Source organism: Brachionichthys hirsutus, chromosome 21 (assembly GCF_040956055.1).
Source record: "Brachionichthys hirsutus isolate HB-005 chromosome 21, CSIRO-AGI_Bhir_v1, whole genome shotgun sequence".
Taxonomy (NCBI): domain Eukaryota; kingdom Metazoa; phylum Chordata; class Actinopteri; order Lophiiformes; family Brachionichthyidae; genus Brachionichthys; species Brachionichthys hirsutus.
Window position 1 is genome coordinate 1,693,790 of NC_090917.1, and position 25,899 is coordinate 1,719,688.

The window sequence follows — 25,899 nt, forward strand, 5'->3', positions numbered from 1 at the left end:
CATCGCCGCCGTCTCGTGGGATGTCGGTTTCACTCTGCATCCGTCCACTCGCCGGATCAGAAACGGTGACCTTTCCCAGCCCAGCTGGGGGATGAGACGCATCATTTATCCTTTTTATTTATTTCCTTTCTCTGTAGGGGACGCGTTCATTTTTCAACCGAGGCTTTTAAGCATCCATAAATAACACGTGCACTTGTTTGCTGCTCCCTGAGAAGCGTGAGTCATTCCGCTAAATGGAAAATGACTTCAAATCATGCCACTTGTCATTTATTATAATTGTTATTTACATTAACGGCGTGACGAGGCCATTATAATTGATAATCAATGTAATTAATTCAATTGGGCCTATGAAGTGGGGTCTACTGGACAACAATCGATTGATGTTTCACCGAAGGGGAACCGTTTCGTCCTTGATAGACATCGTTGCTCTCTTTTTTATTACCTCACACCTTGAAGTCTTGAAACGCGCTGCTGTAACAGTCTTTCTTTTTCTGTTTCCATGAACTTTCACGATGCAGCTCGTCGCTAAAGCACTCGGTCATCTCTACGAACTCCTCGCCTCTTCTTCTTCTGCTGCTGCTGCTTGATACCGTTCCACAACTTTGCTCCTCGTCATTGCTTCTCTCTTCTCTTTATTTTCTTCTTTGACATGCAAAAACATTGCAAAGTTAAAAGAGCACAAAAGCAAGTGGGAGATGGACAAAAGGCAACGTGTGATCCAGTTGAACCAGCCGTGGGTGGAAACTTTCTCCTGGCGAGCGTCTGAAGAATCCGACCTTTTCTGCCTGTGAGCTGACCAGCCGGGGCGGATCAAAACTTTTTTCCGTGCTTGTCTCATTTGGAACTTTTGTTAATATTCTTGAGCTATTCACCTCAAAAATCACAGAAATTCCTGACTTTATGAGGTGAAGCAGTCGCTGGTATGAGTGATGGAGGCAGCAGATGCAGTGGGAGGCTTATTTTCGAACAGCGGTCCTTTGATCAGAGCGTAGATATTGATCTTCTTCTCAGACAAATTAGATCATCCAGGCCGATAAGAGCTTTGAACTGTGGGCCTTTAGGGGGCCTTGGGGGGAATTTCCTTTGTAACCCCTTAACAGAATCCCATTTTTGACATTTGAGTCGGGAGATTCTCTTGGATTTGTTGACTTATATATTATATCTCGAATAAGTTTATGCGCTTAAATGTTTCTTTTCCCAAATTGAAAAATATTTCAAGCATATTATCACCAACAGGACGGCTGAACTATCGTCTACCATCTGCCAGAGATTCATAATTTGCTACCCAAGAAGGGCGACGTGTGTGAGATTGAATTCAGCACCGTGTGTTGTGTTTTAATGGTGTAGGAGTTATGACGGCTGGTTTTTAAGCAGATGTTCCAAGTTCAAATCAAATTATTTCTGCATTTCTTTTTTTTTTTGCTATGTTTTATTCAGCATGGATTTTGGGGAAATGCTTAATTTTAAGTCTTGCAGATGAGCATATGATGAGATTTAGCCTGATAAGGCCTCAGGCTAAACTTTGGATAAGTATTTGGGTCTCTGATTCCCTTTTAAAAAATGAAAACCTCTGACCTGTGAGTGAATCTCATGCATGAATTTCAGGTTTCGGTTTTGTAAGGAGACATATTCAATTCCATTCCGTGAGCAGATTGGGTTTCGTGCACCCGTTTGACCCACCTTGTCTGTCCTTCTCCTGAATGGAACAACTGGCGAACCAGGAAACGTAATATCCTCCGTGATGCCATTCAGACAACGCGTGGATTATCGTGCATCGCAGGATTAGGGGCATTTCCCTCAGCGACATCTGTTGGACTATAAAGGCTCGTGGAGATTATAGGAGAAACCACATGCTCTGTTAAAAAACACAAGGGCGCACAATGTAATCTTGTCAAGCGATTAGAACACACACAAAAAAAAGAGGAAAAACGATGGAAGAGAATGAAAGGATCGGTGTCTCGGTTCGTTTGCATTCGAGGTCGGTGCTGTTATTGTTCTATTCTTAAAAGTAAAACGCCAGCTAAGAACGCCGTCGCTGTAAGAACGGCGTCACGTTGTCTCGTAGCCTTCAACAAAATGTGCCTTCAAGGATGGAGAAAAGAAAAAACTAAAAAAAAAAACTAAAGCGAATACGGAACAATCGCTCGCTTCATTCCACCAACGTGCAAATCAGCTAAACGGAATTTCCTTTTCTGCTTGTAAAAGGAATGACATTTTATATCATGTCATATTTGAAAGCTCGCCATTTTGCCAGATTAAATAAAATCTTAGACAAAACCCGAAAACGGCTCAGGGCGGCACGGTGGCGCAGTTGTTTGCTGTCGCCTCCACAGCAAGGTCGCAGGTTCAAATCCGACCTTTTATCCGGGCTCGATTCTGTCCGGATATTAGTCCCGACGAAAATCCTTTCAAAAACTGTTTCTGACCGTCTGTTTCTAACGATCAGATATTTATTGTAAAGGCTCTCTTAAACACACGAGCGTGCCAGCAGACAGAGACTACCACCCCCCCCCCCCCCTATCATCCGCTACTAATTACAATCTAATTATCTAGGCGGGGGTAAACAATCGGAGCAGATGGCAGAAGGGGTGGTATTAGTACTGATGACCTCGAACACCGTGAGGCCAGCGGCTCCCATTCAGCAAGAGCTTCTCTTTATTATATGCTGCATTATAATGAAATGCTGCATTCCTGCACACGCACACACACACACACACACACACAAGGTTAAACCAATCGTTATTAAGCTCTTAATGTTGCTCTGTGTGTTAGAGAGTTTGAAACCACATGCAACTTTTTAAACGAATCTTCCCTGATGCACAACATCTTCACCAAACCGCCTTTAAAGCCGATAATCAAAGGATGAGCCGCAGTTTGAGGCTTTTTCGTGACCGCTGGTCAAGCTGCCCGCACCTTAGCTGTGAATGCAGGGGGGGGGGGGGGGATATTGTGTCCAGATTGGGACAATGAACGGACTCCGTTTGACATATCGCAGTGGCGTTTTGCATGCAGATCTCTGCTGTGCATATAACGAACGTGCATGCATGTTCAATATACCGCATGCACGTGCGTGCTTGCATGTAGGAGGGTGTAAAAAAAGGAAAAAGGAAATTGAAAGGATGTCAATCACAGGTGTTTTACACCTGTCAGAGCGGCGCTGGCGCTGAAGGATGGCTCTGACCTTCAGATGCGACAAGCGAGCGAGGCAGCCCAATTAGGCCGTGCTCTGCCCCCCCCCCCCCCCAAATGGCTTTCTCATGACATTCATAGACAGCAGGCCACACACACACACACACACAACACCTTTTAATACGTGCGCCAATGCCACCTGATGAGTGCACATTGTCTCTTGGTGAAACCAAAGACAGGGCGTTGCCAGACGGCGAGGCGACACCCACCTCTAGCCATAGAGCTCATAAGCAAAGGCGCAGCGTGACTAGATTAATGGCAAATTAAGTAGCTAAAGGAACTGAGAAAGAAATTAACACAAAGATCAATCAGATGTAATTGTAGACTGAGAATGACGCCTACGACAATGACAATGACCACGGGCAGCGCGTCCCGTTTTCCTGCGTACGTTTTCATTTCCTTCAATCTTTGGCCGTTTACACTCAAACAGGACGACGGCATACGGATCAGACGTGCGGATGAAACCTACTCCTATTTTCCACGGCTAAGCCAGAGAGTCAACAATGTGATTTTAAATGGCGCAAAATGTGCACGGATGTGGTCACTTAAGATAATTAGATGGAGATAAGCATATTACCGTTTTGCTGGGCCCGCTGCTTGTCGGCTTGCTTTCAATACCAAGCGATGGGGAAATGGGCATTTTAGTCTGGAGTGCATCTCACATAAATTCAATTACGGAATCTTTTTTTTTTTTTTTTGTTTTAAAGCGGTCGAGGAGAATCGATCGCTACGAGCAGTCAAAGTGGCTCGCGGTGTGTTTCGAGTGTCCGCTTTTAGACGCATGCTCGTCAAACGATGGCGGACGTGGCTACGAGGGTGGAAGGCAAAAGTCGTCAATCGCTTGGCAGCCAATAAACTTGCATGTGAGGAAGCTGCCTGTCGCCTGAGAGGCTCTTCAGCCGTATATCTGTTGAATATAGTTGGAATCTCCGCTCTTCCTTTCCTTTTTTTGGAATGCCTCCATTTTTGTTGGCATCGTTCCTTCTCGTATTCTGCAAGGATGAACCCGTGGTCGGCGTGACCTCACAAAACATGTTGGCCGTAACTCGAGAATCCATGCATTTTCCTGTTAAGAGGGCAAAAAACGATTAACTTTACTTTACAGAAATGTAAATGGATATTATTACTATTATTATTACCCTAACCCTTAAACAATCACTGAAGTAAATTAAAAAAACATTTTGGCCGGAATCAATCAGAAATTTGAGAGCCGGAAGAACCTTTCAATCATATAACATATCATACATGCAAGAGTTCTGATGTAAATAAACCCCCCCAGTTTCCCCCTGTGACCTAATCCGTGCACTTTATTACATTCCAGACCTTTTTGGGTCTCCGACGGCTTATAAATAGGAACTGGGGGGGGGGCAGTCGGAGACGAGAGGAAAGCAAAGGCCAAGATATGATTACTATGAGAGAACACAGCAGGGGGTCAAGAGAACAAATGGATAGCAGAAGGTTGGAAGGAGCTAATTGGCTTGCTGGGCGGTGAAGCCAGCCCCATCCATCCTCTTGGCTTTATGAAGACATGCCCTTCATTAGTTGAGTACAAAGCAGAAAGAGCAATGATCACATTCATCCCGAGGGGGCGGAGCCGGGGCTGACGAACGACGGGCGAGTCAGAGGATGAGACGGGTGGGATGAGATGGATGAGGGGAAGATTGTCCAGATCGCACGAGTGTGAGTGTGAATGCGTGTGACCAGACCAGACATTGGACACACACACACGCGCGTAAATGTCTTTACTCTTCTTTGTGTACAAACAAATACGCAACAGAGCGTTGGTTATTCTGTCAGACTGCGGCGTCGTGGAAATAATGCAGCGTGACTTTTGCATTCTCGCTGTGAGAAATGCTTTTTAATGAAAGAGCAAGAGACGCTTGATGACGATCTGGGCAGAGAAGAGACGAGAATGAAAGAACCAACTTTTGATGAACGTTTTATTCAGCAAACGGCTTTTAAAAGGGCTGAAATCCAAATTCTGGCACATTAGAAGCCTTCGAACGAGGTCATGAAGTGAAACTGTTTCCTCCCATCGTCCACGGCGATGGGGGGGGTGTTAATTTAATATTGATGATTCTGTTTTGTCTCACTTGACCAGTTTTGACCAGCAGATTTAGCATTTCAGCCTCAAAACTGAAACTCGTACCACCGAACTGCAACCGTTCGCCCCGCGCTCTGCTTTGGAATCCCATCCTTCAAGCGTGAACATTAAAAATCAAAGACCCATTTCAGGCAGAATGAATCAAACGCACCCTTCGCATTTGCAACATGGCAGATGCCGCTCTTCCCACCCCTTGTTCTTCCGGCGCTGCCCCCCCCCCCCGCCGCCTTTGCAGGCTATGATTAAGTAGCCCGCTTGTGGGAATTTATTTTGGCATCTCTCCGAACATCCATGATATTTGCATAGAGGCATATATTTGCACCGAACATTCGCAGCACTGGGATGATAATAATAGATTTTGTTCCAGGTGATTTGACTGAGTGAAATATAACGAGTGGTGATGAAGAGGAGCGAGAAATGTGTGATTTTGTGGCTGACGCGGCATCTGTTCTTGCATTGCACTGTAGACGCGGGTCGATAGCTAACGGCTCACATACGGGCAGTTCTGGGGTTCAGGTTGTGTGTGTGTGTGTGTGTGTGTGTGCGTGTGCGTGTGTGTGTGTGCGCACAGCAAAAGTAGGCTCTTCTTTTCCCATTCCATGGTTCCCCTGCTGTACATACATTATTGAGCGCTGAAGAACATTGTTCTGCTGCGTTAATATTTCAGCAGACCGGCGTGGACTGCGGACGCATCCCGTCCCAAAGTTGTGGGTCAGCCGAGCCACTCCTGCCTTGTTGTTTTTGTTTACACTTGCGTGTCTGTTTGCTCATTTACTCACAAATGTCTAGAGTAACTAGAAAAACAGTCGGAGAGCGCAAACCTCTGCCGAGCATCTCATTCCCCAATCTAGAACCTCTTGATCATCATCAAGAGGTTCTAAATTGTTTTTGGTCTCTTTATACACCAACCATGAATATTCAAAGTGAATCAGAGTTGATGTGTATTTGTAACTGATTTTTTAATCCATAAATGGGTTTTAATGTTAAAATGTAATATTTTTTTGTTTCCTGACGTCATTCTGGATCAGATCCAGAAGGCATTTTGCATAATAGTTCATACCGGACCCCTTTATGACCGTGATTTTTGGTGAGTGAATTAAAAGCACATTTTAGGAGATATGATTTTTATGTTTTTTAAAGCCTCCATCATTAGTAAATGAGAAAATCCGTATTTTTGTTATTTGTTTTGTATCCAGACGCGTATCTGGATAATTCCCAGAATATAAGGGGATCTAAATTCGACCAAGATCCATCTTCAGATTATTATTTTTTTCATCAAGATCCATCCAGTAGTATTTCTGTAATCCTCCTAACAAAAACACAACCTCCTCGGTTGTATATATATGTATATATATATACTGTAATATATACAGCATATATGAAAGTCAAACTTGCGTGTTGCCTTGTTGCAACTCTGTTTCCTGACATTAGCATCAAAGCGTAGCTCCGCAGGTCGTTACCGCAGGTGAGGAATGGATTGCTGTGGGCTAAGTGATAAAGGTAAGCGTGCGAGCTGCGAGCTTAGCCTGTCTCGGCTAAAGGTTAGTACGTAGATTTACGACTGCCAGCCAAGCTAGACGAAGGCTGTTCCAGGAGATACTGCAGATGCTCGTAACGTTGGCGCTTCTCTGATTGACTGTGACCTGACATGTTTGTCTTTCAGAAGATGACAGATATGTGCATATAATCCTGTCCTAGATGCTCTCACACCTTTGGAAGGTGTGTTATCTCAGATTTCACATATCTGAGAGCACAGAAATTACTTCCTATCAAATTCGCGTGGATGTTCAATTACTGCCACCAAGGATGTCTGTCTGTCTGTCTGTCTGTTAGCAGCATACCTCAAAAAGCTACAGACGGATCTTGATGGCATTTTCCGGAAATATTGGGAATCTTGCCAGGAACAGATTATTATATTTTGGTGATAATCCAGAACAGATCCTGGATTATTATGGATCAATTTAAAATTTCCGTTAACGTTGCAGTAAATGGAGCTTCAAAGTGTGTTCCTCAATATCTCTGTTGATTATTGATCAATGTTTATGGAATTGGACAGAATCATGTACGGTGGGGGTCTCTATTTTACCACCGAATTCCATCCAGAAGGGCTCCAGAATGCGGGTATTATCGAGATTTAAAGAAAAGTGGGGGTGTATGTGTATAAAGATGATAAATAAGGAGACACTAATACAGCTGTGACCTTTGCCAGATCATTTTCTCCCCCCCCCCACTTTGAATTGGTCTCTGAGACGGTGCAAAGGTTCAACCCAAAGCGCTGAGCAGAGATTAATGCCCAGCAGTGTGTCTCATGGGAAATGCAGTTCTGTGGGCGAGAAGAAGGAGGCATCACTGAGCTGCGAAGGCAACAAAAGGGCCATGAGTAATACGTTGGAGACGCGCCAAAAGCTGTGAGCTCTGGGAAGACGTGTGGTGTTTCTGTTATTTTTTCATTCTGCACTTGCATTTCTATAGAAACGTGTAGACAGAATAGTAATCAGCTGATTGGCTCTGTATAATTCATTTATAATTGGTGCCCTGTGTGTGAAAACTGTGTAAATCAGCAACTGGCCTTGGGTTTGGGTGTCTCTAAAGGATGAGACCACACTCACACACACACACACACACACACACAGAACACACACTGTTGTGTGGTGAAACATTTTGGATGTCGTCCATTGGCTGTTACACACACACACACACACACACTAAGAGGGCCAGTCCACTATGCTAAATGAAGCCAGACAGTGGAACAGATTTTCACACCCAGTGGGGCCATTAGCAGACCGCTAACAAACTTCCATCCTCATCAGCGTCAAAAGCACACATTTGAGACACCTGCCGTCAAATAGTGAGGACGCAGGACACACAGTCGTGATCAATATTTATCAAGTCTCTGTGCGTGGCCCCCCAAGCTGCAGCATGATGCGTCTGGGAACGTCTGCGTCAGGCCCCCCCCCCCCCCGAGGGTTGAGCGAGGATGCGACTCACGTTGACCACCGCTTATTCGCAGGGTTTATTTTGTGTGAAAATAAAACCCAAGGACTGATGGATGCATGTTGATTTCAAATTATTTTTTATTTATTTATGGACGTTTTGTGAGGGCTAAATGGTAGAAATATCCCAAACTTTTATACTCTTGTTATTTTAGAAATGAATCCTCTGAGTTCCTCTCAATTATGAATTCTCACCCCGGGGCAGGCATTTGTACCTGGCACAGTTCTCATTAATGAGAGACCTGATTTAATTGACTGTGTTCTTCAGGGTTGTGAGAGTCCATCTGACGTGCACACAGACACACACACACACACACACACACACACTTTGATACCCCAGCTTTGAGTCGACCCGGACCGCGGCCCCAGGGAGAATCTTCTGGCATGAACTGTATGCAAATAAGGAGCCCCTATCACACGGTAATTGCTATGTATTTCACAGGAATTGCACGTTTTCTCAGTGCAAGTGGGATCTTTTATGTTCATATGCATTGCAAATGCTTATGAACTAAGTTGCGAGGTTATTGTGAGTGTGAATTTGCATTTTGGATTAGAAAGACAGGTGAGGATATCAGCCAGATATCAGCGATGAGCTTCCACGGACTTCCTAATGAGAGGGACTGCTTGGAGATACTGATCAGAAATCAATGTTTTCTTTGGCCTCGCACCCTCCGGTGGGCAAATGGCTGTGTTTGAGTGATACGCTTTCTCCACTCGCCTTTCCCCTGGAGCAGACCCCCCCCCCCCGCCCGTCTCCCTTTGCCTCCCCTCATTCTCTTTAATCTCCCCATCTGAGATAAAAGGAAAGCACACATCGCCAGGGTACAATTAGTCTCGCCCATCTACTCCCTCGCTTTTGTAGCCCAGCTTGGGCATAGAACTAACCCCCACGGCTTTGGGAAGGGCCCGAGCACTTCCAATTTAAACGGCCCTCAGAGTCTATTTTACAATTTATCTCTGTTTTGCATCTGTTAAATCCTTATTCTGCTCTGACACTTTCTCATTAATCATTTTTGTCACACTTTTTTCTAAATCACTTTTGTCACACTTTTTTTTTTTTATCACTTAGCGTAATTTTCTTGTGGTTCTTTGGTTCTTCTGACAAAGACCCGACTTTGCAGCGTGACTTCTTTATTAGTTATGTCTTTTTCGGCTCTGATTTTCACGCTTCGGCTCTCTTCATGCTTGTCGAGGTCGAGGGATCAGTCAGGTTGGCAGGGGGGGCACAATTTCCAACTTCAAAATGCTAGATAGTGTTGTGAGGAGAGTCTGACAGATCAATACTTTGTAGTGCATTATTGATTCCACCTGGCTTCCTCCCTTTGTTATAAATACTGTATGTGTTTGTTGCAAGCCAGTCCAGGTTCAGCAAAGTACTGGACTGGCTGGAATAAATATTTAGAGATATGTATTGGCTCTTGGAATGCAAACAGCTCATGTCTCAACATGCTTGTAATTTCTTTTGATTGTCTTAATTAAATGAATTTGTATTTATGACATGTTCTTTGATTTAGTTCAGTTTTACACAGTGGAAATACCACATATCCATATATATAATGGAACAAAACAGATTCCTGGGACTGACCCTTGAGGGACACTATATATTCGTGAAGGTTATGGAGCGACCTATATGTTCACCCACAGTCTAATGATTGCCATGGCAACTGTCAACGGCAGAATTAAAGTTATTTAGCACAATAATTCTACAAATTCCAGCATCAGCATTCATTTAAAGTTCATAACGTTTTTTTTAAGTGCTGCAGCTCTGATTAAATCCTGGCTGAAAATCTTTAAAGATATATATTTTTTTCCAAACAAGTAAAAAGCTCATTTGACATTTTTATCTAATGGATACTTGATGATAATTATCAATGAGAATGAAATTTTAAGCAGAAATGTTTTTTGAGCAGAAGGTATCAGCACACAATCGTCAATGATCGTAGATCATTTTGACAGTTTAATTCCAACGCGTGATTATCAGTCAGTTTGAAAATTAGATTATCCAACCATGCAAATTAATGTGTTCTATATTTACGGCGACCATCGTGGTTTTTGCATCATTCATCAAGAGTCGGTCCAACCGTAAGGCAACCTTTGACGGTTCATGTGCGAGAAGTCGGTGGGCGCCTGGCGGCTTGTTCCGCGTCCTCGATCGCTTCCTTCGTGCTCGACAAATGCAGAAAGAGTGAAAGACAAAGCGAAACCGAGTCGAAGAATGAAAGGCTGTCGTCGGTAAACTTCACACGGCTTTCCCGCCTTTCGTTAGCTTCCGTTTCACGGTTGTGCCTCGGGCGGGTTCTTGGCGGTGTGTGTGAGCGTTCCTGATTCCTATGGATGTCTTTCATTTACAAGGCTTTCGGCTGCTTTCGACAAATCAAATGTAAAAACCTTAACTCTTAACTCTTTCTTCGTTACAGATGACGTTCCTCCCTACTTTAAGACGGAGCCGGTCCGCAGCCAGCTCCACCTGGAGCGCAACAGGCTGGTTCTGACCTGCATGGCGGAGGGCAGCTGGCCCCTGGAGTTCAAATGGATCCACAACAGCACAGAACTGACCCGCTTCTCACTGGAGTACAGGTGAGAACAGCGTGTGGACAGAGGATGTTACTCTGAATGTCTCAGATCATAAAAGGTTCCTGATGTCAGCTGAAACTTTGACCATTTTACTTTCTAAATGGTCATTTTTCTTCCGCTTTGCGGATCACGGGAGTCGCTGGGGTCTATCTCAGCTTGCTTGGCGAGAGGCGGGGTACACCCTGATTGCGTCGCCAGCGCATCGCGGGGGGCCACACAGAGACATGCAACCATTCACGCATATATTCGTACACCGGAGAACCCGTAGAAAACCCACGTGAGAATACAAAGTCCACGCAGAGAGGATCCAAACTCAGCACCTGCTCGCTGTGATTCGACAGCGCTAATCACTACGCCACCGTGCCACCCAATGTTAGACCTGGTCCTGCTTAATTGTTATAATACAACATTTTGTAGGACAAAAATAGGAACCAAAAAAAAGGTGAAATAGAAAATGGACTGGATCCCAGGTGCAATGCTAACGTTGCTCTTATCTCACGCAGCTGTGTGTGTGTGTGTGTGTGCGTGCGTGTGCAGATAACAGTGTAAATGACTGGATTGGAAGGAGGGTTGTTGACACACACACGCTTTGCAGCTCCTGGTGAAACTGTGTGCACCTGAAAACAATAAGGTGAATAAGCTCCACCTTCGTTCTTGTCAATCTCTGGGGAGCGATAAGATCGGAATTGGAGCATTGGGTTCGTGGAGGACATAATATGTGACGGCGTTGTTTGCTGGCGCCTCGGGGGGGGGGGGCGTGTTTGACTGAGCGGCAGAATGGCTGATAGAGAAGCGGCCCGGCTCCAATCTGCAGGGGATTGTGCATGTGTGTGTGTGTGTGTAATCTGTGTGAGACTGACTTCAGATTAGCTGTGTGGTGGTTTTGCACCCCTATAGTGCTCAGGAATAATGTTGATGCCAAAAACGAAAACGACAAAGAACTGCCCCACTATACAGAGGCAAGGGGACGATGTGCTGAATCCAAAGCAGCTGCAACAAAAGTCCATAATTGCGCATTTATCTCTGCTGTAATTGAAAAGCACATCGATCTTGCTCAACTTTAAGGTGTGTTTTTTTTGTTTGTTTGTTGCGTCGTTGCTGCTCTGCGGCCGCCGGGGTCGGGGTTCATGACGCAGCGTAAACTTCACCCGATCCAGCGAGTGGATATCTGTTCGGGATAAAGTCCGGGAATCTCAACGCAGAAAGGAATCGCAGCTAAACAGTTCTAGTTCACGCCGTGGGTCGGCAGGTCCGATTGATCCGCCCGGTCGCTTGTGCAGCGCCGCAACAACATTATGAATAAAAGATGCGCAATACTTGTGTCTTTGTGCATAGGCGTGTATTTGTGTTTTTCTTTGTAATTCCATCCCTCATGTATTTGAGTGGCGCAGACCCCCCCCCCCCCCCCCCTCCCCCATATTAATGAGGTTATAGTCGAGGTTCTCGGACCTGAGGCGCGGCTTTAAATATTGACACGGTGCGACTTGACCTTGTGTCCTCTGGCAACAGATCAATACTGCAAGGTGTGTGTGGCGTTACGCTACATAACTGAGTTTAATCACAATAGAAGAGAATATCCAGATTAATTCATTTTTTGACTATTAACCGGTGAATCATCCTGCGTTCCTTCACGCCGCTGTTCATCATTTAAAGAATTTAGTGGAGGACGATGAATAAGTTAAATGTGTAATAAATTCAGAACAGAAATGACTGGAATTAAAAGCCGCCAATTTAAAAGCCAAATTAAAGTCAAACATGCTAAGGATATAAATAAGTATAGCTTATAGGTTTTTATTTTATTTTATTGATTGTTGCTGATAGTTTATGGGTAAAATCTGTAATAAAAAAATAAAGTGCATCAGGAAGGTGAATCATGCTTTTTATACGGAACAAAATAATCATAACAAGCTTTGGCGGTTGTAAATCTTCTCCATCGGACGGATGTCCATCTCGTCCATCCTGTGGAGTCGGTCCCTCTGGGCCTGCGGATCAATTACCTGCTATTGATATCCAGCGCTCCGGCCAGAATTCCCATTTTCCTGTGGAAGAGGGGGCAAGAATGGAATGAACTCTCGCATCCTGTAGACTTAAGATCGGGATCTGTTTCAAAACGACAGCATAGAGTGGAGTATTGATCGCCTGCTGCTGGTGATGTCACCTTTACCTCACAGCGGACCAGGGAAATAGTCATTTATCCATCCGTTTATTGTCGTAAGAAAGCATTTTGCTTCACGAGCACGTCATCCTCCTGTTAGAGCAACGAGATCCATCGATCCATCACGATCCCCCCGAAATAATCGAGCCTGTCGAAAATGAATCACGAACCGACGGCGTGGCTTTTGTTTCTGTGATGCTTCACGCACAGGCCGTCGGTATCCTACATGAGGAGAGCTCATTAGTAAAATAATTATTAGCATTAAACTCGACCCCAAATATAGTGATGATGGTTAAAACAACAACATAATTAACAGTGAGCGGCGAGAAATGATTTTATTATGAGCCGTGAAGCAACGGTCGTGAGGCGTGGTGCATTTTGAAGGATCGGCTTTGAATGATTTGCAGCAATAATTAAATGATTAAATGTCGTGTTAAAGCTTTCGGATCGGAACCAGATCAAAAAGCACCGCAGGCCTCTTTTCATGGATCTTTGAGTTTTCCTAGTCATCACCTGTATCTTCCCTCCATGACCATCCTTCACCTCTCCATTCTTCCATTCTCCTCGTCCCACCAGTCCGCCTTTGTCCCCCGTGTCCCTGTATTTGTCTTCCTGCCACTTCCCCATCTAATCATTTCTCCTGAGTGGGGCTAATTAAAGGGGATCTGACAGTGTGCTGACCACAAGAACATCAATCAATCTCTGTCCGACACTGCTGATCCCCCCCACACACACACACACACCCTCACCCCCACAACCTGCTGCCTGTCCTCACAGGTATGCAAAGGTTAATTGTATTCATTACAGAAGGGACGGAGAGTGGATGCCGTCTAAAGTCACCCTGAAGGCTCCGGCTCCGGCTCTGGGGTGACTCCTCCTTTGGCCTTGGCGAGGTCAAACTTTCCACATTGATTCCAACTGTCTCCACCAACAACTTCCAGCAACCCCATTATATATTTTTTTATTGCATGGATAAATGTAAGAAATGAAATATTTGCACCGACGAACCATCAAGGCTTAGAAATGTCTGCTTGATCAAAGTCAGACGTACTTCAAAAGACTTTCTGATATTCTGCAGACAAAGTCTGTTGAGATGTTTGGATTTTATGTTAGCATCCATTCAGTTTAGCTGTGAGGCTGAGGCACGTCATGCTGCTGGGTCTGACAACGTGTTTCCAAGCTCGCCATAATCCTCCCCCAGCACGTCCTGGGTGTACCTCAGGGCACCTGCCTGGTATTTAATTTAATTCTACGTATTTCCTCTTCAGCCTTTGAAGGACTGTAAACAACCAATTTTTTTTTCAGCCTCTTTTAGAATATGTTAATGTATGTATATTCAGTCAATTGCAGACCCAGCCAAGAGGAGTAATGTTTGTTTATGCAAAATATCTAATATGAGTGCTTATTCTGGAGAAACAATTTTCTATAATGGCTCTGGACTGTTATTTGCCGCCCCCGGCCTCAGATGTGGCTTTATTTTATGGGTGTTAAAATTTGCCTGCTTGTTGAGAGACTTCCAAAACTTTTTTCTTTCTCCTTTTTTCTTGCACTCTTCCCAAAACAAAAACAAAAACAAAAAAAGGTTACATCGCACGAAAACCTGTTCAAGAGCATCCATGTGGTTTCTATAGAAACTGGCACCCTCCTTCAATGAGGGTCGCATTCTCCCGTGTGGGAATGTGACAGCAGCGATGGCGCTGATGCTCCTTTTGACAGCTGCTCCACCTCCCACATGAAGTACTGTATGTATTTTGACAAGAACGCGTTGTGCAACAGCGAGTTTGAATTAGAAATACACAACTCGCTGTAGTCTAATACGCAACTTCGACACGTTGAACTTGCATTAGATGCCATTAACAGGTGGGCCACTCCAAGCTCACATCTCTCACATACGATGAATCTGTTACTGCATGAGTTGCCAGATATTACGCCAGTATATAAAGTACCCGAAGGGATTCACTCTGCACTTTTCATGAAGGTAAATCCGGTCCTGATGTCTCTCCAAGAGCTTCGTCTTTGCAGTTTCAATTAAGTGGATCGTATACCAGTAATCCTTTTTTGGAGAGTCCCTCCGCCGGGGCGTTCATGCTGTTGCAAATCAATCGCACCAATGAAAAGTAATTAAGTATAATAATAAAGTCAATGTCTGAAGAGCGAATAAACGGGAGAAGCCAAATCAACCTGAAATTGTAAATTAGCGTTCATTGCAGATTTTATTTTATTTTTTAATTGTATATCATTTGCAGGAGGAGGAGTTTACAGAATCCCGTTGCTCCAGCTCAATCAGCGTCCTCATTAGTTCTTCTGCTGTTAGATATGACTCTGGATTCTGTATGTCTTTATTAAAGGTACCTCATCCCGTCGCTGGATCGCTCCCACGCCGGCTTCTACCGCTGCATTGTGAGGAACCGGGTCGGCGCCCTCCTGCAGAGGCGCACGGAAGTGCAGGTGGCCTGTAAGTGTCATTTCACGCGCATGTCATGCTTTCATTCAGGGAAACACTCTGTTTAGTTTTTTTTTTGCATATGGGGGGGGGGGATTAAATATTAGGGGCAGCTGCTAGCAGGGTGAACAACCTACCTGCATCTCAGCGTATTAGCAACCCGGACAGCCGCTCCGCGCAGGATTCATTATTAAAGTGATATTGTTGCTGTCGTTTCAATATTCCCTTCATCCTCTTTTGTCAACAACATCTGTCACTTATTTTATCTGAGATGTTTTTGTAAAACAGTTTCAGCTGCTTACTGCCCTCATCTCGTTTAGGAGCTATTATGAGCCCACTGTGGAGGAATCCAACCCCCCCCCCCCCCCCCCCAAACACACACACCCTCACTTCCTAACCTCCATAGACACAGTTATATGTTATGAGACAAAAGGAAATGGGATGGAGATGAAGACGACCCAAGTGTCGTCCTTCGGTTGAAGTTAAAAACAAAAACAAAAAGAACTCATCTTGGTTTCCTGTTTGGTTTTCCGTAGTTATGGGCAGTTTCGAGGAGGGCGAACGCTCCCAGTCCGTCTCTCAGGGCGAGGGCGCCGTTATCCCAGCGCCACGCATTCGGAGCTTCCCCCAGCCGCAAGTCACCTGGTTCCGAGACGGACGGAAGATTCCGCCCAGCAGTCGCATGTAGGTGCCTTTTTGTTTTACTTCCTATGCAGCCTTTTTGTTGCCTGTTTGATCCTGTATAACTTTAAGGTTACAGGATCAAGGTCCTGTGGAATGCTCTGTGGGGGGGGGGGGGGGGGGGTCTACACACACATGGGCAATGTGTTAAAAAGCCACTTATCCCCCATCTTATCACATCTGCATCCCTCTGCGGTGGGAAGTGGCCTTGCCCTTGGTTGGAGTGAATCTTCTTTATCTGCTCCTCATCATCAGTAATCACATCCCGACCTGGAATAGCAATGAGACAAGTGCCCGGCCTGACTGGGGGGAGCCGACGGCTGAAGGCTGGATGCTGAAGGCTGAAGGCTGAAGGCGGCCTCGGGACTTCGATTTCTTTTTTTTTTGTTCTGACCTGTTGTGGAAATATGGATTACTTTTGAGAAGCCGTTAAGGAAAAGGTCAGACATCTGTGGCGTGGCGCTGAGTGAGAGTGATAAGTCTCCCACAAGTGGGTATTTCAAGAGGTTATTGTTCTGACATTTTGACGAATGATCGACACACTCGTTCAACTCTCATTAGTTTCACATTTCTTTCATTCAGCCTCACACTTACTGTCACATTTATTTCTTCTCTTGATGTCTCTCTCTCTTTTGTCTCCATTATCAGCCACTGTGTCCCTCTCTCCTCTCCGTCCTCAGTTCCTACCCTCTCGCCCATGACAATGGTGAATGGACACACACTGCCAAGGTCACAGTGTGCGGCTGAGCACTGTTGATAACAGGCTGCCCTTTTTAAAAAAAAATGTAACATCGTTTAATTGAATTTGATTTGCGCCACTAGTCTTCACTCAGTAGAGGCATTCTGAGACGGAGAGACCTCACGACGAGAGACGTTCCGGACGGAGCTGAATTCTGATAAAGGACCTTTCCGGGGACTTTGTGTCTTCCAGACTTGTGGACTCCCTGAGCATTGTCACACTGGCCTCTGTGCTATAATGGTTATAGTCGTTACTGGACTCCGCGTTCCATCTGCAAGAACTGTCTGTGCAAAGGTGGTCATGTTCCATGGAAAAGCAGGAATCATCAGGGGAGGGGGGAGGGGGGAGGGGGGGGGGCATGGCATCTTTGTCTGGCATCTTCTATCTGTGCTCTGCAAAACATCACACCTCAGCAATAGAGCAGAAAAAGTACCTGGAATAACTCCTGTGATCACCTCTCCAAGTAGTCCAACTTATAGTTAAAGCAATGCACGTTTGCTGCACTTGATGTTGCATTCACACACTGGTTTGGTGAATGCCGTGTGTCGCGGGGAATTATTCTCAACGTGAATGCACGGCGGACGCTCTCGCATTTTTTACTGCCGTTTGTCTGTCTGTCCATGTCTCGCCACCAAAAATAGCTTCTCAATATTTCCTTCCTACGTGCTGTCCCGCTGGTAGCGACTGGATTTCCCATGGCAGTGCAAGTGAACCAGAATGGGTTTTCTTTTTGCCCCCCCCACTGGACTCATCCTGGGAATTAGGAATGAGGAGTTCAGACTCCACGAATGATTTCTAACCTCTGACATTAACGGGCCCCCGATGAGTAAAGGAAACCCCCACGAACCCCGTTTTAGCCTCTTTTCTACCAGTTGGATCGGATCAACCCTAGTGCCTCGGTTTTGTTGCCTTGCAGAGCCGGGTGCAAAGAGAAAAATAAGTTATTTAGCAGCAGTAGCCATTATTTTCCCCCTATTGAGCATGAATGCATTTGGCAGGGTCTTTTCCATTCCCGTGATTTGTTGTGTTATGTTGGAGACCTAATGTGGTGTATAATCAGAGACTCCTGCCGGAAACACATTTACCTGGAATGGGGCTGCTCCTTGGAAGGTGAGTTTGCCTCCTGGATATAGAAAAAACGGAATCCAGGTCCAGGGACAAGTACGTTGCTAATTAAGGAGAGCAGCCGGCGATCGTTGTTTATTTAATTCCCTTTTAATGTAATTTGTTAGTAATAATGAAAATTACCATAGGGAAGCAGAAAGTGGCAAATAAAGCACTTAAAGTGCCATCGCTCTATTTTAATCAAACATTAATCCCCATCATCGTTATTGATTAAAGTGCTACAGAATCATTATAAGGCTGGCAGTCCTTGAAAAAGCCACCCTCGACGTTGCGCATAAATAAATTGATCCACAAGAAAGTAATTGCGCGTAAGAGTAATAGCGCTTCCCGCTGCAAGCAGGAGCCGGAGTTGCGCATAAACCTGCGTGCTTGGCCAAGATTTTTCTCGGGACTGCCAACCTATCGCGTGGGATTGCCGCTCTGTCTGGAGAATAACAATGGGAAAGGGAAATTGGGTCTAGAATAAAAAAGAAAACACATTTGAAGATTTGGGAATAAACATAAACCCAGATAGAGACGGAGGCATGCCAACGCATATCTTGATTCTTCCAAGTTTCTCAGCTCTGCGGCTCGATAAATCCCTGCACCGTGCACGAATCACGGTCAGCCATCATTACCAGTGAGTGTCAGACAGCTGCTCGTGCGTCTCTGGCAGACGGGGGTTGAATGAGGATGACAATCGTGCATTCAGAGAGAGAACCAAGCAAAGAAAAACGTCTAAAACGAGGCACTGCTTCCCGTGGGAGGTCGAAACCACACAAGTCATGACCTCTTTTGACCAAGATCTCTGCCTTCCAACTCCCCTGTTAAACATGTAAGGTCCATTTGTTCCTGCATCGTGTGCATCAGATCCGCTGAGCAGGCTGGGAACAAAGTTTTGTTTGACCCCCCCCCCCCACCCCCAAACAAAGAGGAAGGCAATCTGACTTTATCTTCAAGGTAATTTAAAATTCCCCCCCTGATAATAATCTTAAAGACTTTCTTTTTTTAAAAAAAGGATGCTCCAACTTGAAACTTGATGCAGGCCTTTGGATATTCCTGTTTCGGCCCCATCCCTGAAGGGATCCATAATTCATGGCTACGCGTCCAGGATGTCGCCGCTCTTGCGAGCTAGCGTTAAATATTTCATGCAGATCGTAAGCTGCAGCCATCGAGGCCTGCCAGGCCCCCTTTAGGACGCCAGCTTTCATTCTCAGCATGCACTGGAGGGAGTCCTAAATGAACCCGGTGGCAAGGGGTTGCAATGAGATCTTTGAAAATCAATCAGTGTGGCAATAGCTTTCAGCAAGCCGCCACACTGTAAACGCTCACAGCGTGTCTCTGTGCTGCTGGGCTTTTCCTGCCCTAGCGGGTTTTTTTTCTTCGTTTTTTTAATGTGTTCACACCTGTATTCTAAGCATACTTGATATTTCTCTCACAGTCGCTCATCAGCTCTCACTTGCTTAAGAGCAACAAACCTTTCCTGTTATTTGCATTGTGCAGCGATGCATATTTGGAGTTGAGTTTCACCATTGATTCGGTATTGATTGTAAGGGCAGATAGCGAAAATTGCTGCTTCAGCTGACGGCATTCAGCATCGGGTGGAACGCGAGGGGCTAAAGCAGAGACGCGGACGTGCACGGAACGCTGGATGGAGGGATAACGCCGGGAGAAAGGATGTCTGGGCAAGGCGCCCACTCGGAATTCTATTTGCCTCCAGATTGTTCAACAGGCTTAGATAATAAAAAGTATTGATTGTGAAAGAGTCAGCAGGCGGTAACATCTGGTGCCAGAAGACAACGAGACATTGAATGCTAGTCTCTATAGAATGAAATCACAGTTTACGCATTGTAAATCAATACCCCTGATGCTTGCTTGAGCAGCGTAATTAAAATGTTCACATGCTTTATGCCCTTCTCAGCCACTGGATCAAGTGAAGACGCAAAAACCAGGCGAAGCCGGTTGACTCCAATCAGGCGGTCCGGGGGTCACCTTGGTGAGATTATAATCCTTTTTCATTTACATATCCTGACTAAAGCTCGACTTGTCTTCCTCTCCTCTCAGTGCCATCACTCTGGACAACACACTGGTCATCCTGTCCACAGTGGCGCCGGACGCCGGCCGCTATTACGTCCAGGCTGTAAACGACAAGAACGGCGAGAACAAAACCAGCCAGCCAATCACGCTGTCAGTCGAGAGTGAGTAGGCAAATCACTGGATGGTACAAGGGTTGTATTCAAAATGTAAAGACGTATAATGCGCCAATACGTGAAATAATCAAATAAAAATAGATTAGATGATATAAAATACAAAATACTCCAGCAGCATCTTTCGTAGAGTATGGACGTGAACGGGAAGGGGGAGGGAACGGAGTTACAGTTGGGACGACACAGCAGCAGCAGAAATAGCCTCCGGCACACACGGAGAGCGGTTCCAGAGTTCGTAGCGCCGGCGCCGAAGCATACCGGCGCCCTCTGGTTTGGGTCGGATGCGGAGCAGGCCAAAGGTCTCGGCTTGCCAGGTCTCAGGGCGCTGTGCTGACCATTAGCATGAAAACATTCCTCATATGCAGACCAAAAAAAAAAAGAGTAAACACACCCACACAGAAACACAGCGATGGACGCGCTCCTGGGACGCGCAATGCTCAAGAGCTGAGTCTGTTTGAGTTTGTTAACTTTATTTTTATTACATATATATATAAAGTACATCTATCAGTCACCATCCTCTATGGTAGCTGTTCCTTGCAGCAAGGTCTCTGACACTGCATTTCCCATGAGCCTTTCTGCTCCTGGGGAAACCATGAAAATTCCAGTAGTGGCAGCAAAAGACTAAATCCAGAGAATATCTATAATTTAATGAATTATAAATACTCCTAGCTATTACTCTAAACATTTAAAAGGTGCGTATTCTCAATAAATATATAAAGAAAAATAACACAAATATTCATATAAACATTTGTGACATCACAAATTATTTGGAATCCAAGATTGAAAGTCTGACGAGGACCTTCCGAAGCCTCGATCGCGTCACACAGGAAGGATATGGGTTCTATTTCATCCCCACGTTTGTGCGTTTCTACCGTGTGTAACCAGACGTTGGAGGTCCGGCTGATCCCATCGCACCCACCATCATCATCCCACCCAGGAACACCAGCGTCGTCACGGGAACCTCGGAGGTCACGGTGGAGTGCGTCGCCAACGCCAGGTGAGCATCCTTGGCGTGCTGGGTCAGTTTAGTCCCGCCCCTTAAGGCCAGAGCGGGAGAGGACAGATGGGCAAGCATTCGGGAATGTTCCAACTGTTTCCCACTCCCTCAGGCCACTTATCAAGCTGAGCATCTCATGGCGAAAGAACGGCGTGCTGGTGACCAGCGGCTTGAGCGACTTCAACCGCAGACTGACCATCCTCAGTCCCGTGGTGAGCGACGGCGGTTTCTACGAGTGCGAGGCAATCCTCCGCAGCAGCAGCGTGCCGTCAGTCAGCGCCGGAGCCTACGTGCACGTGCAAGGTGAGGATGGAAATGTAAAGAAATCGGTCAAATCCGTGCGGGATTAAGCGGAAAATGAAGTTTGAAAAGATTAAAAAGATTAAAAAAGCAGAAACATGAGGAAAGCTGTAAAGTTCCATTCCCAAATGAGACTTAATAGCAAATATCCGATGCGTATCCCAGAGAATTTCCGGATTTCCTCAGCGTTCACCTGCTCTTTTCGTATAAAGATAATGGCAACGACGCGGTTAGCCGCGATGCGCTCCTGTATCGGCATGAAACTCTATTATTTTTTTAAAAGGTGCTGCTGCAGCGGACGCATCGGGGAAAACGCGTGGGAATAAACGCAGCATTTTCACATTTGCAAGTTCAAAGAAGAGAGTGGGTGTGAAATTGATATAAAGGCCCGCCAGCCGCACCGTGTGGAGCCGACAAAGGTGCAACCGTGAAGTCGAGCGAGGGGCCGAGAAGCTTATTGATTTTCATGGCCGGCCTCGAGGAACTGTTTAATACGGCATCGCTTCAGTCGCTTTGATGTTCGAAGGTTGTGATGTGAACGTGGAGTGAACTTTTCCCTTCACGCTCGCCGTGAGGCTGAACGATAGGCTCTGCTTCCGCTGCACAATCCCAGCTGCTGCTTTAAAGTCACACGATGTTCCACAGGGCAGCAAACATTTTCTTTATTTTTTAAATGCACATACTATATATTATATTTTGGTGATGATCCAGATCCTGGATTATGGATCACTTTGAAATGTTTGTTAAATTTGTTCCTCAATATCTCGGTTGATTATTGTTCGATGTTTATTGGAATTTAACACCAATTTCATCCGGATGGTATCCGGAGGGCGGATATTAACCTGAATCCAATTGCTAAAGGTTCGTTTTCATGGTTAAGGAATCTAAAAAATATATCTTAAAATAAATGTAGGACCATTATATTTGGTTTAACTCACAATATAGGGAGACTGAGCAGCTTGGCGGAGGTCTGTGCTGCCATTTTTTTTATTATTATTATTAGCTTTTCTTTCTTTTCACTTTGTCCCTAAGAACCGCCCCAGTTCATTAAGGAACCGGAGAAACACATCACAGCCGAGATGGAGAAGGTGGTAGACATTCCCTGCCAGGCGCGAGGTGAGCAGCGTGTCTGCGTTGGGATGCATGCAAGGATTTAAGTTAAAAAAAAAAACAACAACAACAGCAACGTACGACAATGTCAAATATTCCATTCGCTGCTGAATGATTTCTTGCAGAAAGCTGAATTGAGCTGTTTCCCTCTGCAGGAGTGCCCCAGCCTGACATCGTGTGGTACAAGGACGCTCTGCCCATCGACCCAGTGAAGACCCCCAGGTACCGGGTGCTGGTCGGAGGCAGCCTGCAGGTCAACGGCCTCCTGCCGGACGACACCGGGATGTTTCAGTGCTTCGCCAGGAATCCAGCAGGAGAGGTCCAGACCAACACCTACCTGGCCGTTACCAGTGAGTGCTGCAATCAGTGTTTTACTAAAGCCTAAAATGTTACTGTTATTTTTTTATTCACAAAAGCAGTGGCAGGGAACCGATGGAAAGTTGTTTTTGTGTCAGTGGGACAAAACGAAAGACACAGAATCGTCACCTCTAACCTTCTTGTCTTCTTTTTCATGCACTGATCTCCCTCTGTTTATCGTGTGTGTGTGTGTGTGTGTGTGTGTGCGTGTGCGTGCGCCCTCAGGCATCGCCCCCAATATCACAGCCGGCCCCTCCGACAGCACCGTGATCGATGGCATGTCGGTCATCCTGCACTGCGAGACCTCTGGAGCCCCACGCCCGGCTATCACCTGGCAGAAAGGTCCCCCCCCCCACCCCACCCCCCCCAGACATGATGAATCCACCTCCACCGTGCACCTGCTGTTTCTGAGTCTCCATCCTCGTCTGTTTCCTCCCCTCCAGGCGAGCGTGTGCTGGCCAGCGGTTCCGTCCAGCTGCCCCGGTTCACCCTGCTGGAATCGGGCAGCCTTCTTATCTCCCCCTCGCACATCTCCGATGCTGGAACCTACACCTGCATGGCGAGCAACTCCAGGGGCATCGACGAGGCGTCCGCCGAGCTTGTGGTTTGGGGTGAGCGCGAATATTTAAGCCGCTCACATCTCTTTGCGTCATCGTCGTCGTCGTAGAGGTGCTGTTTTCTGACTTTCCGTACTTTGACTGTTTCCCGTTCTTTTTTTTTTGTCTCCACAGCTCGCACCCGCATTAACACCCCCCCGCAGGACCAGAGCGTCATCAAGGGAACTAAAGCTGTCATGACCTGTGGAGTCACGCATGACCCCAGCGTAACCGTCAGGTGAGGCAGCGCTGAGCGTCTGGAGTTGTTGTTGATTATTCTGTCTCTCCATAATCGGTCGATGTTTTCATCTAAAGGAAAAAAAAAAAGAAAAGGCTTTGGTAACGTCCTAAAGATTCAGGGCACTTCTACTTTTTATTTTTAGCAAATGCTACCCAGGCAAATGCAAATTGCACATTTGCCTGGGATTATTCCTGGCTATGCGTTAACCGGAGTGTCTCGTGTGCGTTTTGATCATTCCGGGAACAACAAAAGGAGTTCTGTGGTGCAGAGGATGAAAATATATGGAACTTGACACGCACTCGGAGAACGTGACCCTCCACCGAGCACCTCAGTCATTTCAAAGTGACCCAGAATCCAGGATCTCTTCCGGATCATCGGCAAAATGTAATCATCTGTTCCTGGTAACATTCCCAACGTTTCCTGAAATATCAAGATCAGTCTGTAACCTTTTGAGTTCTGTTGCTAACACAGAGAAACTGGCAGATAAACGCCGCCTGGGCAGAGGCAAAAAAAAATCCAGCTGACCAAGGAGTTCAAGATCCAGGAGTCAAATGTGCAAAAACGTATGCGGCGAGAAAAAAAAAATCATTTCTCGGTTTGCTTGAAAGATAAATGTATGCATGACTTTCCGAGACGCACCTCCAATGAGCGCAGTTCAATCCGACGCGGCGCGACACGACTCGCAGGCTTGCAGGCGACATTGGTGGCGATCAAGAGGCTATTCTGTCTGCTGTGGGTTTGATGAGCGTCAGATTTGCATGCAAGGGCAGCTGCGATGGCAAGTTTGAAGTCGGGGTTGTGGAAGAGATGAAAGGCGCCACTGATCACGTATTCTCCTCGGATTGTGGGCGAATGAAAGACGGAAAAAGAGTCACCGATGCCGCGGTTGGCGTTCCAGCAGGTGGAACAGGTTTGTGGTTTTTGCGAGTTCGGTTCGTTTGGTCCCGGTTAACCTGCCCCCCCTGCGCTGCGTTAACAGGCACGTCTGGGAAAAGGAGGGATCCGTGGTCAACATCCAGTCCGTCCCCCGCATGCGAATGGACCCTGACGGCACCTTCCACATCTCCCAGACCTGGTCGGGAGACATCGGCACGTACACCTGCAGGGTCGTCTCCGTCGGCGGCAACGATTCCCGCAGCGCACACCTTCGTGTCAGGTAGGCGCCCTTTGCCTGTCTGACCTGCCTCGGTTTCTCTCTCTCTCTCTCTCTCTCAAGGCACAAGAAGGAAAGGTGCAACACACACTCTCCTCCTCTCATCATCACCTTGCCTGCTCTTATTGACACCTCCGACTCATTCCCACTCACATGGCCTCTTTTCCTCCTCACCTGTCCTGTCCTCATTCTCACCTGACACTCTCTCAGTGTCCTCTTGTCCCCGGCGGTGAGACGACTCACAGGGACACTTCTTCATTCTTCCTCTCCTCCGTTTTCCTTTTACCTAACATTCACAACGTCTAACTTCCTGTGACAGAACCACTAATGGTCAGCCCCCCCCCCCCCTCTATAATTTACCCATTCATTGCAATGAGCAATTTCCACCAATCTGTCTTTGCTTGGCTGAATTCATGGCTGAAATTAATGATCCCCAGCGCCAGACTCATTTATTCAGGTCTTTGTCCGTGTGTTTTCTCCCTATCATTCTTGAGATGTCTTTCAATGCACTCTGCACCCCCCCTGCCCCCCCCCCCCCCCAACCATCTTTGCTCTCTCGCCCTGCCACATTTCATCACCTGTCCGGCTGATCGCTCCATTATAAAACATTCAGCTTTTACCCTGAAACTCTCTGCGCCCCTCCGACGACTCGATGTGACAGGAGAGATTCTTTTCATCTCCCAAATTTGTCCCCCCCCCCCCCCCCTGCAGGCAACTGCCCCACGCCCCGGAGAACCCTACGGCCATCTTGAGTGCATCTGAAAGGAGAGCCATCGACTTGGCCTGGGCCAAACCTTTTGATGGCAACAGTCCCCTCATCCGTTACATCCTGGAGGTCTCCGAAAACAGTAGGTCTCTCTCAGCATCCATTCCATTCCTGCCTACCCTCTGTGGTTCGTACCCTTTGTGTCAGTTTACACAATGTTAACCTCCATGAATTATGTATGAGGAGTTGG

The 25,899-nt window shown here is 46.3% G+C and overlaps 1 protein-coding gene across 1 annotated transcript in view; it reads left to right on the forward strand.

Annotated features, from left to right (window-relative positions):
• The first annotated feature begins 10,783 nt into the window (after positions 1-10,783).
• Positions 10,784-25,899, forward strand: part of sdk2b (sidekick cell adhesion molecule 2b) — a 34,566-nt gene continuing 19,450 nt past the window's right edge. Inside the window, exons 1-13 of the mRNA XM_068754281.1 lie at positions 10,784-10,863; positions 15,364-15,470; positions 15,995-16,142; positions 20,047-20,180; positions 21,075-21,186; positions 21,299-21,489; positions 22,519-22,602; positions 22,752-22,946; positions 23,179-23,295; positions 23,397-23,564; positions 23,685-23,787; positions 24,770-24,946; positions 25,655-25,791. Coding sequence (XP_068610382.1) covers positions 10,784-10,863; positions 15,364-15,470; positions 15,995-16,142; positions 20,047-20,180; positions 21,075-21,186; positions 21,299-21,489; positions 22,519-22,602; positions 22,752-22,946; positions 23,179-23,295; positions 23,397-23,564; positions 23,685-23,787; positions 24,770-24,946; positions 25,655-25,791 — 1,753 coding nt within the window. The remainder of the gene's footprint in view (positions 10,864-15,363; positions 15,471-15,994; positions 16,143-20,046; positions 20,181-21,074; positions 21,187-21,298; positions 21,490-22,518; positions 22,603-22,751; positions 22,947-23,178; positions 23,296-23,396; positions 23,565-23,684; positions 23,788-24,769; positions 24,947-25,654; positions 25,792-25,899) is intronic.